This window comes from Chiroxiphia lanceolata, chromosome 6 (assembly GCF_009829145.1).
Source record: "Chiroxiphia lanceolata isolate bChiLan1 chromosome 6, bChiLan1.pri, whole genome shotgun sequence".
NCBI lineage: Eukaryota > Metazoa > Chordata > Aves > Passeriformes > Pipridae > Chiroxiphia > Chiroxiphia lanceolata.
This window is the reverse complement of record NC_045642.1, coordinates 27,260,201-27,273,618: the sequence shown is the minus strand read 5'-3', so window position 1 is coordinate 27,273,618 and position 13,418 is coordinate 27,260,201. Positions and strand designations below refer to the sequence as shown.

Below are 13,418 nucleotides of genomic sequence, written 5' to 3'. Positions count from 1 at the left end.
AATCCTGATCACCTGTGGCTGATCAAAGACTATCTTAAAGAAAATGGATCCCTCTTCTTCTACAAATATCAGGAATGGTGAAGTCACCACATTTTATGGAGGTACATTGTAGTGCCAGCAGTAAGTATGCACCTTGTTTCCATCCTCATTTAATTTAGCCAGAGCCCAGACATTAGCATATGTTACATATTTTCCTAGTAATTTAAAAGCTATCTCATAATGACTGTTTCTTCATTAGGATCAATTTTATAAAATATACCAACCTTATATCACAGTTTTCTTTTTGTCAAACCAGTAGATTCAACCATTCATGTTCTGATTACAAAAATCCTTTTATTTGCTATATCCAGCTATATCTCTGTTTTTGCGCTCCCTTCAACTCTTCCTTGTCCCTTTATCAAATGTAGACTTCAGTACCCTTTCCACACTGAGATTAACGTTGCTTTGTTATTCTTCTGTTCTCACATATGAGTTACTAGTTTCTATATACAGAATCCAGTTGTCCTCATTTACCTTTAGAGACTTCTGACAAATTGTTTGTCTTCCATAAGCTGGTGAATTAGTGTTTTCCACAGTACACTCTTCCCTTTTGTAAGGGGGAGTAAATTGTAACATACATTTGACATTTCTTTAATCATAACTTTGCACTTCAGTGCATTAGATTTTACCATGGTTAATCAGGCCAGTTTATCAAGCAGGTCAGATCATTCTCTATAATTGCCCTGTCCTCAGTATTACTCCATCAATCTTTGTTCTACTGCAAATTTGGCAGTCAGAGTGCCTTGTTTATTTCCAAAACACTCACAAAAACAGATAGAGTTTGAGACTGGTAAACTCTTAAAAATTCCTCAGAAGAAAACTTTTTTCAGACATGTTTCTCACTGAGAACTAATTCTGAAATCAGTTAGAAAACAAATTTTTAACCTTAGTAATATACTTTCTTTTCAGTCTTTGCATAACAAAATCTTACTATCTTTGCACAATAGACTATTAGTAAAAAAAATTTACTATTGCAGGATAGAACAAAATCTCCTTCTTCATCTTGAAAAACACTACTTCCTACCGACTGGCTTTCAGAGATGGTTCAGAGCTTACCAAAATTGCTCATCACTTTTCAGGGAACCCCTGGCTAATGCTAACTCCAGAAAGATTTCTTTTCCATGCGGTTACCTTGCATCACGATTTTACTATCCCGTGCACCTTACTGGTAGAACTTCCTGTAATTGCTTTGACGTCTTTTGCAGCTTCATTGCACTCTGGTTACTTAGAGGCAGATTCAGTACCCTGCTTTGCAAGATGAAATGTACATTCATAGGACACCCCCACATCAGTTTTGGCAACACACTAGCATCACCTCTACAACATATACTAAGATAAGTAAAGAAGAATATCTGTGCATAATCCAAATATAAGGAAGACTTTCCCAAAGCTTAATAGAAAAAAAAAAGTAAAATAAAAAGAAAGGCACAATTATATCTGTCTTTATTAATATCAACTTCCAATAGCTTTCCTGTCCTTTTTCCCTGCTCTTTTAATTTTCCATGTTTCTTAAGCTCTTTACTGAATCATATGGCTAGGTATTCAGTTCATATGCAAGTGAGGTGTGTACCTCATTTCTGCCTTCGTGCAAAGGTTTCAGACATAATTTTTGCTTCAAATCTCCCCTGGTGTTTTTATACACACACACACGCATACAACACATACATATATGGAATTTGTCTGGGTGGAATCACCTGCTGTCCAGACATTAAATTGTACTAGTTAATGACTGGCCTAAGGCCAACTAATTACATATCAACAGTCTTTTTTTGGGAAAATACTCCCTGAGTGCAGTTTTCAGTGTATAATTGCTATGTATGTGATATAAACGTGCATATTAACAAATGCTGTACAAAATGTATGAAACATAAATGCTAAGAATGTGTTCAACTTGAAACAACTCTTGACTTAAAATAAGTATTGCTATTAACTACTTCAGGAATGATGGAGCATTTGTTGTGTGTGACTGCCAGCCCACATTTTGAGAAATAGAAGAGAACCAGGAGTGGTAATATATGATAACTGGTTTTTAATTAGTCACATATTGGGCCCATTATGACAATAGCAGCCAGGGTAAAAAAACTACTGGCACATTACCATATCCCTCTTGCTACTTTTGAAAACTGGCACAATATTCACTTTCTTTTGTCTTTCCGCAGTTATGCGGTAACCCAAGAATTAAAATATCTGAACCACAGACAGTCAAAAATCTTAGATTATACTTTAGACACTAATTGGTAAGAATGATCTCTGTTCAGTCTTAATATGTGTTATATGACTATGTGTTGTAAAGCAGTTCATATTTGTTGATGAAACGTAAAGTGGTTTCTTTCTGAATATGGAATAAAAATGTTTTATTAACATTCCTACTTTAGCAGCATAATTAGTAATTATTTTTCTTTCTATATGAAGTAATTAAGTCCAGACCTTTGATAGCATTTTGCTTTCAACTCATATACATTTCCTTTATATTTGCACATATACATATGTATAGATATACTTCCTAATGTCACTCTTGGAAATGATGGTTTTTTCTATATTCTTTAAATTTTGGTTTATGTTGAAAGCCTTGTATTTTCTATTTTCCCATGTACCATGCATTTCACATCCAGCTGCTGCCTTCTTATTAACTATGCAAAAGTCTAGGTTTTTCAGCCAAAATAGCGAAACTGGGAAAGCTCATATCATAACACTGAGATTTCCTCACCTGCAGCAGAACAAATTGTTACATCTTTGGAGACATCTTTTAGCTCTTCCTGACCTTTCCCACTGTTTTTTAGCATGAAGCCGCAATGTTTAGCCTCCAAAGCAATACAGATTTCTCCTGGTCAATCACAAGTTTATTTACCAACAGCCAGCCTGAGCTTATAATTGCCTTGGACTTGTGGAAATATAGGGAATAATTCTTCTTTTCATCTTGTATCTATGCAATGTGATCTGAGTAGGTTTCAATCGTTGCATCACATGGGATCAAAATATCAAAACTATGTGAGAGTTGCATGCAATAGCTGCTTTAGTAACATGTGCCTCCCTTACATTTATTATAATGGATATTCAGCAACGTTTGCCACTACAAATTTGTCTTTCTTTAATCTGTGTTTTCTTGACCTGACCTAAGAGTCACGTTTGTCTTTGATGTCTGTGAGTTTTAGCACAGTATCATGTTGCAATGGTGATTTAATTTAGCATGTAATAGGATGTACTTACATAGTTGCCTATCTTGATCTCCCAGAGAATGCTTCTTTCCTTATGCACTGAAACACTTCCTTAAGATGTTTTGCAACTGTTTCTTTAAAGTCTTTCCATGTGGAGTTGCTCACATAATTTAATCTTTGTGATCAGCTCTTTTATGAGTAAGTGGCCACACTAGATTCCTGCACAGGTTTGTATTTTATTCAGTGGGAGCTTGTGGAATGACAGTGAGACTCTTTTGCCTACCAGCCCTAAATTCTCCTATATTTGGCTCCACAGACAACTGCGAAGCCTTTTGGACTCCCTGAGAAATGGAATTGTTTTTTTGTATCCATATGGAGTCAGGTATGTAGCATCATTGAGACCAAGTCCCACGAGCAGCTAGTATGAGGCATGGGTGATAGCTCAGATAGCACAAAATGCGCTTTGGGGGATGTCTGCGTGACTCCCAACAGAGCCTGGCTTTGTTAAGTACTGCTTGTATGACATGCCAGGTGGCCTGGAAAGGCTATCACTTCATATTCCCAGTGACAACGCACTGTATATAGGGCAAGATTGGCTGCCATGCGCACGGCTTCAGATTACACAATGGGTCACGAGGCTTGAAGTCAACATGGCATTGGAAACACAGCTTCAGCACATGTGGAGAGATACTGGATTCAAGAGCTTCTGCAACAGCCAGGCCTTCCTCATACAGGGAAGACGCACCAGGAATTTCAGCACTGAAAGATGAGCTGGAGTGAGTACATCGCCTAATCTTGTGCTTCCTCTTCAGCCTGTAAGTGGGATGGGAAATGCCCACAGTGGCTGGGAGCATTTCTTCATCTGAGTATGCCTTACCTAAGGATGTCATTTTCCTGTAACTCATGTTTTCTCACCAGGGCTCTCATACTGGAGACAGCCACATGCTCCAGCTTGTGGAGGAGCAGGGAGCTGTGTCTTTTAGGGCAGAATCTCTCACCTATTTCTGTCCCTCTTGGTTAATTAAGAGACAAGGACTTAATTCTCTCACAGTACTGCATCAGAGGTGGGCTCTGGTCTCATAGTGCACTGTGCTATCATCTTCTGTAACAGAAAAGTTAGGAATTATAACAAATCCTGAGTCATTGCCTTGTTGATAAAAGGAGTCTCCTGACGTCTGTGGAAACACTCCAGCTGTGCCTCTGTTGGTTGAAAAGGCAATACACTCAGAAAGGTGGCACGGTCACCTTTACACTGAGGAAGTAAAAGTGATCCTTACCAATGAGGAAGGCTTTGAGGAACTGCCAGAATCAGTGGCAAACCTGTCACCTGCATTGAGGTCTGCTTGATCTTGTCTGGGACTCTCAAATCACAGTCCTCTTGGGAAACCACATTTTTCTCTCTAGTCAGGAAATGCACTCTGGTGACCAATAGATTTGTGTATGAACTAGATTCTTATAATGTATTTTATCCCTTGGAGATAACTGCAATGAACACTGGAAATTTGAAGTTGGTGATAGCATATGATATTAGACAAGAATAGCAAGTTCAAAGATGTACCTCACCAGCGCATGCTGGTTTCATTAAGATACTAAGATACCATTAACTTACTACAGCTGTAAATGTTTAGAAGCCAGTTATTTTAGGATAAGTTGCTTTAGCAGTTCCTGTGTCTTTTAGTGTTTGATGGGAGACTATGGTGATGGTGGTAAGAACTAGAATCCATGCAGGGCATGCCTTACAAATATTTAAGCTCCATAATAAAAAAAAATTGTACTTGTGCCTAAGCACAGGTCTTCTACAAGTCAGATCAGAAGAGAGATTACTTCCCGTGAAAGAATAAGCCAACCAAATAGCCATTCGAATGTGAGCTACTGTCAGTGTTTGTCCAGGACATTAAGTACTTCTTCAACTGTTTTTTGAAATATTTTCTGTATTTACATTTTCTCTGAGTTTGGGTAAAGTTAGTATAAATGTAACTACAAATATCCGTACTTCATATTTGTCATGTGGAGGAGCATACAGAGCCCTCTGAAAATACTCCCAGTGTACAGAAACACTCCCTTTTCTGCTGATTTTACTTTATGTTTCAAATTTTATCAATCCATTTCACTTTTTCTGTCCTTATGCCTTCATCGTTTAGCAGTGGACTTGGCAGTGTTAGGTTAATGATTGTACTCAATGATCTTAGAGCTCTCTTCCAGCCTAAAAGATTCTATTAATCTATATTTGAATTATAGATAAATATATTTACGTATACATTTCTCATTATTACATACATATTTATCTTATTCAAATAAAGGGCATATGGCTCACCAGAAGCAACTATTGGGATCAGCCAAAGTTTCACAGCTATTGCCATATTAAAACCTGATTCTTCTGAGTGATATTTGCCACTACTGTCATGGGGATTGTTATGATCTCTTGATTTTCTGACATGAACTTGAACATTTTTGCTTTTATGCAGATGAGCCACCTTGTAATATACTTTTAATATCTGAAGCATCACACTGATGCACTTTAGCTTCATCTTGCTCTAACCCTGAGGAGGAGAAGATGTCTGTTTCTAGCAAAGATACTAATCAGGAATACACCAGAAGGGCTTTCAGTGAAGCTGGACCGGCCCTTTCTCCTATGTTCCAGTAGGTGGTCTGTAAAATCTGAGAGGAAGATGTGCTGAAGTATATGATGTGCAAAAGCCCATGATATAGGGATGAGACATAAAGAAGAGTCTGTAGGCTGCAGAGAAGCTGTGAGAGCTTCCCTCTAAAGAGAGGGATCATCAAGAATGATTGAGAAAAGTAAAAAAAAAACCACAAAATCTATCTAATCTTTTGTTTGTCCTTAGCAGTCAGTTTAATAAATCTTTGAATAATTATATCTGATCCAACCTGTCTTTGAGCATTATTGTTAAAAGTGGCCTAGCTCAGCAACTGGTTGTAATTTCAGAATATGTTTATTGTAGTCTTAGGCACCATCAGACTAGTCCAGGAAAAAAAAGTCATTGCAGAAAAAGCCTTAAATGACAATCAGTTCAAGGCAGAGCACTTTTGAGTGATCTGCATTTAACTAGTAGCTCAGCAGCTGACAGACAGACCCCAAAATACCCCAAAATTGCTGTAAGTATAAATATCTAGTGGTAGCCCAGCATAGTTTCTCTGCTCCTTGAGCTGCACTAAATGTCTTATTTGACCACTGGGGCTCTGCCCCACAAGTCAGGAGTGCATTACGTTTAGGGAGTTGTTGAAGTCTCTCCTGTCAGTCTTCCCCTCTGACATTCCCCATTTGTCCCAAACTTGTCTCAGATTTGTATAAAGCTGCTGCTGAACTTGCACAGATTACAGTCTGAGCTTTCACAGAAAACCAAACTTACTATTTCTCCCTTACTGCACCTGGACATGAGCAACCACAATACAGCCTGTGCTTTATGAACAGCAGTCCCATGTCAGACTGTCCACTTCATGATCACGGGGTGATCCTGAACTGGAATATGGCCAGAAGTTTGTACTTGTACTGATACTTGCCACATTGAATTTTGCATTCTCTGCCACCCTTGTAATCCCAAAACCTCTTCTTCGTTATTTGAATAAATCGCTGAGAGGATTTTTTTATTTATATGCTAATAGAGCTTTTGCCCAAGGGTGTTTTGCAGCTTCACATTGCAAGAGGGTGAATCATGTGGTAACAACAAAACCAAGTTCCTCAATGTCAGGTTTCTCAGCATCCGTAACTTTGGAAACAAGTGATTAAAGAGGACATACTGATTACTTAGGGTGGGATTCACCCCGGCTACCTCCAGACATTCAGAAGTTAGGCGTCAGGTATGACCTGGCTTCTCCAGAAGATTCCAGTATAGAGGGGTTTAGTCACTACTTGCAGTTGCCATGCTTTCCTTTTCCTCCATTCAGTACAGAGGAAACACAAGCAATCAGCTTCTACTCTAAGTCTAACTTCTAGATGACTTAACAGTCAAGTGTATCCTAAGTGCATGCCTTGTGAAAAGGACGTTTGCCTCAAAAGGAATAGTGCTTCATAGCAAAAAGCGATTTTGAACCTTGAACTAATTTAGGAAATTCCGTACCAGTGTCAGCTCTGAGTCAAAGGTACCTTTGACTGCCTCTGGCTTGAGCTTAAAGAACAGGTATTTTATATGTGGAAGGATTGAGTTAGGAAAGAAAAGTTAGTTGTTAGGCAACAAGCAACTTCTGGTCAGCTTCCTAAGGGATGCTGGAGGCTTCTTTCCGCACCTCATTTCCTTTTGTCTTAAAACCAGAGGTACACTATGACAATGTGAAAACAGGATCTCATGCAAAAACCTCACACCCATTGGCTTCCATACGTCACAGAAACAAGACCTCGAGCTGATAACGTTTGTGGGGCACATTTACAAAAAAATTGTATCTAATATTCCTCTGTTGTGGTTCTGTACCTCTTCTAGCATTTCTTTCAAGGATACGAATAGGTTGTAGCAGAAGAAACAGAAAATGTGTGTGTTTTCGTGCGTACAGTTAATTTTCTCTAAATGGTGTCTGGTCACCCTTTTTACAGGAAAAAAAAAAGTCAGATCTAAAACTTTTTTAACAGAAATACAAGTGCTCATATTAAGCAAAGCATTAACCAAAGCATGGGAGAGGCATGTGATTCTCCTTAAAATATTGCTGTAGATTATCTAATTCTGGCTTCAATTAAGCAGTTCCTGTTCCATCAGAAAGTTTCAATACATTGAAAATGAGAAAGGAAGTTCAAAGCAAATTTTTGGCAAAGTAAATGTGCTTATTTCATTAAACAATAATGAAAAAAAAGATAATGAATATACAAAATTAAACCTAAAAAATCAAACTTTTGGAAAGATGGAATACTGCATATAAGATCATCAGGTTGTCTTGTTCTTCTTGTAACAACAGCTTTTTGTATTGACTCCTCAGTTCATATAAGAAAAGTATGTCATGAAACTGCTAGAAGTGATTGGGTTTGTGTCTAGTTTCTGTCAGACAAGGTCCCTGTACAAAACTCATTGCCACAGTCAGAGTGGCTGTGATTTCATACTTATACCTGATGTAAAAGGAAGCATCATGCCCTGTCATCCTATTAATCTCAAGTTCTTTCGTCAGCACTACTTTTAATCTTTTGGGAGGACTTTCAATACAAACATATGTATGCCTAATAATGCTTGCATAATGAATTAGAAAATTTAATCACTGAGCTTCCTAGAGATGTGCTAGGCATATGCAGATCCTCGTGAGATTAAAAAAAAAAAGTAAATGTACAGAATCAGTCCATTAAATTCCAATAATCTCCTAATAGTGCCCAGTGGCTGGTGATTTGAATAAAGTTGCTCAGAAATCTGGATGTTTCTTGCATCAGAAAATGACATTATTGTTTGTTGAAATGCTTCATGATTTTTCAATGTGAAATGTTTAAATCTCATTTAAATTTGTTAAGATGCATACTGTATTAAATGTGAAGCCCAGAAATAAGTAACACATTTCAAATTGAAAAAATGATACATTGTGTTTTAGGGAGCACAAAAATGCAGCTTATCAAGTCTTCTTTAATTTCTTTTGAAGTAGAATACTACAATAAAAATGAGTTGTACACACAGAAACCATGATGCAACAGCATTTTTCAGGGAAAATATTCCTTCAGAAGAATTCTTAACATCTTCATACATAAATGTCTTTTTTCTAGTGATCATATCCATTGTTGTTTTTTTAAATTTATATTTTATTATGGAGGCCATCATGCATGGAATTCAGGGTCTTTGTGTGGAGAAAACAGGTAGATGTGTTTATTAGGCTATTGTTGTCCTCACTTTCAGAACATCACTGTAAGACTGTTTCTCATAGATGATCTCTATCACATAATCCATCAGGTTATTGCTATTATTGCATTTCCATGAGCCCCCAGGTAGGAACCATCTGGTCTCTCAGTTCACTCTGCTCAGTCACAAGACCTGCACATATGAACATTCATACCCTACAGCAGACCTACTCTTTGAACAAATAATGTGGGTGGGAAATTTTCCGGTTTCAGAAATCATGGAAGGGCGGGGCTCTGACTCAATCTAATAAAACACCTGTTCAGCAACTTCTGACATTCTTCAAGACTGTAAATTTGTTTTAGGAGACACTGGCAACTGTGCAGCCTACTACTAAGGTGCCATTCACAGCAACTTCTTTTAATGTAGCAGCGATCTCGATGGCATCAACCTCTGCCTTACCTCAGGTAAGTGGAAAACAGAACCAGCCTGGAAGGAGTCTCTGAGTTTTTGATTCAGATTTGTCCCTGAACTACAACAGTTCAAGTGTACTGTTACCTGTAGGACATAAATCTCCAGGAAAACAAGATTGTCCTTTCTTGGATATTTGCATCTACCAGGACTGGAGTCCTTATCTTTCCATATAGCACACTGCCACTTTCCTGGCACAATCATTTTATTCACCACTATGAGGACCAGGTGCAAATTGCCCATTTCACTCTGCAATTCAATCTCAATTGAGGAATTGAAATAAGTAGAAAAATCTTTTCATCTCTTCTTTTCATCCCCTTTTTTTCTTCCCTCAGCAGCATTCAAGCAGAAAATCAAGACTCTTGGAAAATGAAGAAAGAAAGTGGACGATGCACTATATAGCCCCAAGCGATGATGCTAAGGTACCAGCTTCAACTAACCAGAAATATGCAGGACTAAACCAATATTTTTTAGAAGGGTAGGATATTTTTTCCCCAAAATTGGCTATTAAAGATTCACATGCTTATTTAGAAATAGGAATACTTAATGAAAGAAAAAATTTTTTAGGTGAAACATCTCCATTCCATTATTTTTTTTTATTCCATTCCTCTGTCTATTTTCACAAAGTGTGTTATTTTCATGATTTTATTCCTTAGAGAAATTCTTTAGTGAAAATGCTCTCAATTTTCTGTTAAAATGGGACTGAATTTGGCATTATTTTAATGATATCTATCTCTGTGGATTTAATGGAGCTTTAAACCAGAAGAGGTAGAGAATGTTGCCAGAACTGAAGAGTCAGAGCATGGGTGTTGTTGATCCTTTGGGTTCTGGACATTAATGCCTATTTCCAGAAAAAATGCCCACTTTGCTCACTGTGCACCTCATCACAACAAAAGAACAACTTAAGCAACATTTGCAGGGCCTGTGACAGAGATTTTTTTGTGTGTGTAATCAGACTTCCAAATCAACAGAAAACTACAAACACTGTTTTGATTATGTATGTCATAACCTTATCAAACTAATTGATCAAAGCGATCTCTTATTAACACCATTCTGGCAGCTCCAAAAGATGGAAATTAGTGTACAAAAGGGTGACAAACTACCAGTGGGGTGTGAAACTTGATGTAAATGGGAAAGTAGCATAACCAAAGCTGACATGGCATTTAGGTGTTCGCAATTTGCTCTCTGTGTGTCTGTGTGCTAAAGTTCAGCAAGGGAGTGTACTCAAGCAGGAAAAGCAGCTATTTGGGAAAACAATGACCCAATCTCCTTAGCAGTTTTGTAATCATTTCATGTATTCATTCTGAAGTTGTGTTTTGCTTTAGAATATCCATGGCTAAAAGCATCCAACCCTTCTTTACATTTACACAGAGATCGTTATAATCCAGCATATATTTTTGAATGTACATAAAGTAATATAAAAAAAGGATTTTGTGGCCATAAACTTCTATATATAGGGCCTATGGAACCCTTTCCACAGCATTAATGTATTATTTGTGTCATAATTTCTCACTACTAAGGGAACTTCTGAAAGTTCTGTCTGCTATCCGCAGGTTTTTAACAATGAAGAGATTCTCAGACACTCCTTGTTTGTCTCCTGGTTTTGAATATGTCTTCTCTCCTATGTAATAAAGCTGGGTAGAAAACTGGCATTAAAGGCACAGGCTTGTCTGAGCTGGCCAATTTCTGCATCTTACTGGCATTGGGTTTCCTGGATAGTTTTCAGTAGTTGCCTAGATTTTTGCAAGTCATGGCTTGCCATCTTCAACAGGAGGATAATCATTAGCAGAGGTCTATTAGAAAGGATAATATGCTTGTAGAAGACATTAAGCCCCAGAAGAAGTAAAGAGGGTATAAAACTTTCCTTAATGTGAATGTTCAAACATTTGCCCAAGTACTTGCTTGAGTTTGAGAGAACTTTGCATAGCTGTGTGATAAACTGAATAATTACTGTATTTGGTTTAGAAAAACATGCCTGGGGCTGTGCATGAAATTTAGCTGTGTCTCTTACCTATAGTGCAAAGCCAAATATGCCCCACTACTAAATTTTCAGAAAAATGTACCAACTTTGTGGAACTTCTTTTGTATTTTAAAATTAATGAAAGAATCAAGAGAACATCTCTTTAGCTTTTTCAGGGACTCCTGAACTGCCAGTTTGCCTTAAAGCAGTTTACACATGAATACAGGAAAGACGAGACATACTGAAGGAAGATCATAAGTAGTTACAAAAATCTGGAGAGTTTATCACTGGATATTATTTGTTAGTGCATTGTCTTATATAGAATAATTACTTCTTTCCAAAAATTAAAAAAAAGGGTATTTTCCTTGGGAAATTATCAATTTAAAAAAATAGATATTGGCTTATTACCTGTGTATGCAATGAAAACTGATACACAGAATGCAAAGAGCAAGAAACCAATAAGCATAATCTCAGCTCAAGGTTAGTACTATTAACATAAGGCAGAGAGTCTCACCAAAGTATTCTGCTGGACATAAAATCAGAAACCAGAGAATTTTAATAATTTTTTTATTTCTGTAGCTGATAAACATTAAGTTATACATATTCCTTAACGGTTTGCCGCAAAACTAGAAAAAGCCATGACATTACTTAGGGCCCTGTCACCCTTCCTTCTTATAAAAAAAGCATCTGTGATTGAACTGTGTCATGTAAGGTTACCTTTTGCAAGGGTAACAATGAGCCTTTGAGGGAGGATGCTCAGTCTGCCCATCACTCTGAATTACAGAGAGAAGTTCAGAGGTTCATGGTACACAGACTTATCTTTGTTTGCGGGAACTGCAAGAGGATTTACTCGTCTGTGTACTGTGGATTCTCAAACTTTTGGTAATAATTCCTTTATTCGAGGCATCAGGAGTTGCTCGTGGCTTGGTATGGATTTTTAAGGTAACACAAATGATAATCAGCAGAGGCAGCACATTTGCTTTTTAGATTATTAGCATTGTTCAGTGTATTATTGCAATGACTAGAGGGAAAAAATTATTAGTCGTATGACTTTCATTGATGGCACCAGGGACTTGAACTTCAGTTACACGAAGATGTTATTTGCTGTCTGAATTATCTGCAGTATTTCTCATGTCTGGTGTTTGGCCATCAGAAAAATATTACAGGAAGTAATTTTTCATTAACTTCTGTGAGGAGGATATCTCAGAGATTTCCTTTATAGTTAATAGTTTGCTTAATAATTAGCTCTTTTCAAAGGCATTGGTGCCTCAAATTATTATTATTATGATCAAAGAACATCGTTCTTCATTTTATGCCCTAAGGAGGGGATGAAAATATTTTTTAGAACAAAGTTGTTTGTTTGTTTGTTTCCAAAGAACTTTGATTTCTATAATATGGCCATCTGAGTGTCATTGAGGGGTGGAGGATGACATTTCGGGGTACAGACTGGTTCTGTGTGCTGTGAAAAACCTTTTCTAACTAGTAAAAATGGTGAGGATATGGAGATAAAACTAGTACTTTCATTATTCCTTCAAACTTAATCATGTTCTTGAGGGAAGCCTAATAGCAGAAGGGATTTTGCTGATAAATCATTCTGACCCAATGAATAGACCCAGGGAACAAGGCTCAGGCTGAGGGAAGATCAGCTATGACTTACCTGACTTCATGTTCTCTGCCACAAAACACACTGAATGTATCTTTCAGGCTCCCATCACTAGCTCTTTCCTCTGTTCTTAATTCCTTGAGTCACTTTTTCCATTCTCTCTCTCGTGGTCTTTGTTCCATGACTGAATGTTGAGTGTGCTCCGGCTGGCATCGCCAGTACCTTGCTCTCATAGGACTCTCTAGGGCACTATAGTGAGATTTCCTCCTAGTACACAGTTTACACGCACAGCTCACAGTGGGTTTTCTCTTATGCAGCCCCTGCTTAGAGCTCTCCTCCTGGAGGTGTGGAATAATTCTTATTCTCATTCAATCAAATTTCTAATCTGCACATTTGTTCTGATTGGGTTCTCTGCCCTATTGTTCCCTTGTCAA

At 37.6% G+C, this 13,418-nt stretch overlaps 1 protein-coding gene across 1 annotated transcript in view; it reads left to right on the top strand.

The window, feature by feature from the left end:
* Positions 1-4,888: 4,888 nt before the first annotated feature.
* Positions 4,889-13,418, top strand: part of LOC116788434 (cytosolic phospholipase A2 epsilon-like) — a 41,161-nt gene continuing 32,631 nt past the window's right edge. Inside the window, exons 1-3 of the mRNA XM_032691277.1 lie at positions 4,889-4,900; positions 9,316-9,417; positions 9,760-9,843. Of these exons, the coding sequence (XP_032547168.1) occupies positions 4,889-4,900; positions 9,316-9,417; positions 9,760-9,843 (198 nt within the window). The remainder of the gene's footprint in view (positions 4,901-9,315; positions 9,418-9,759; positions 9,844-13,418) is intronic.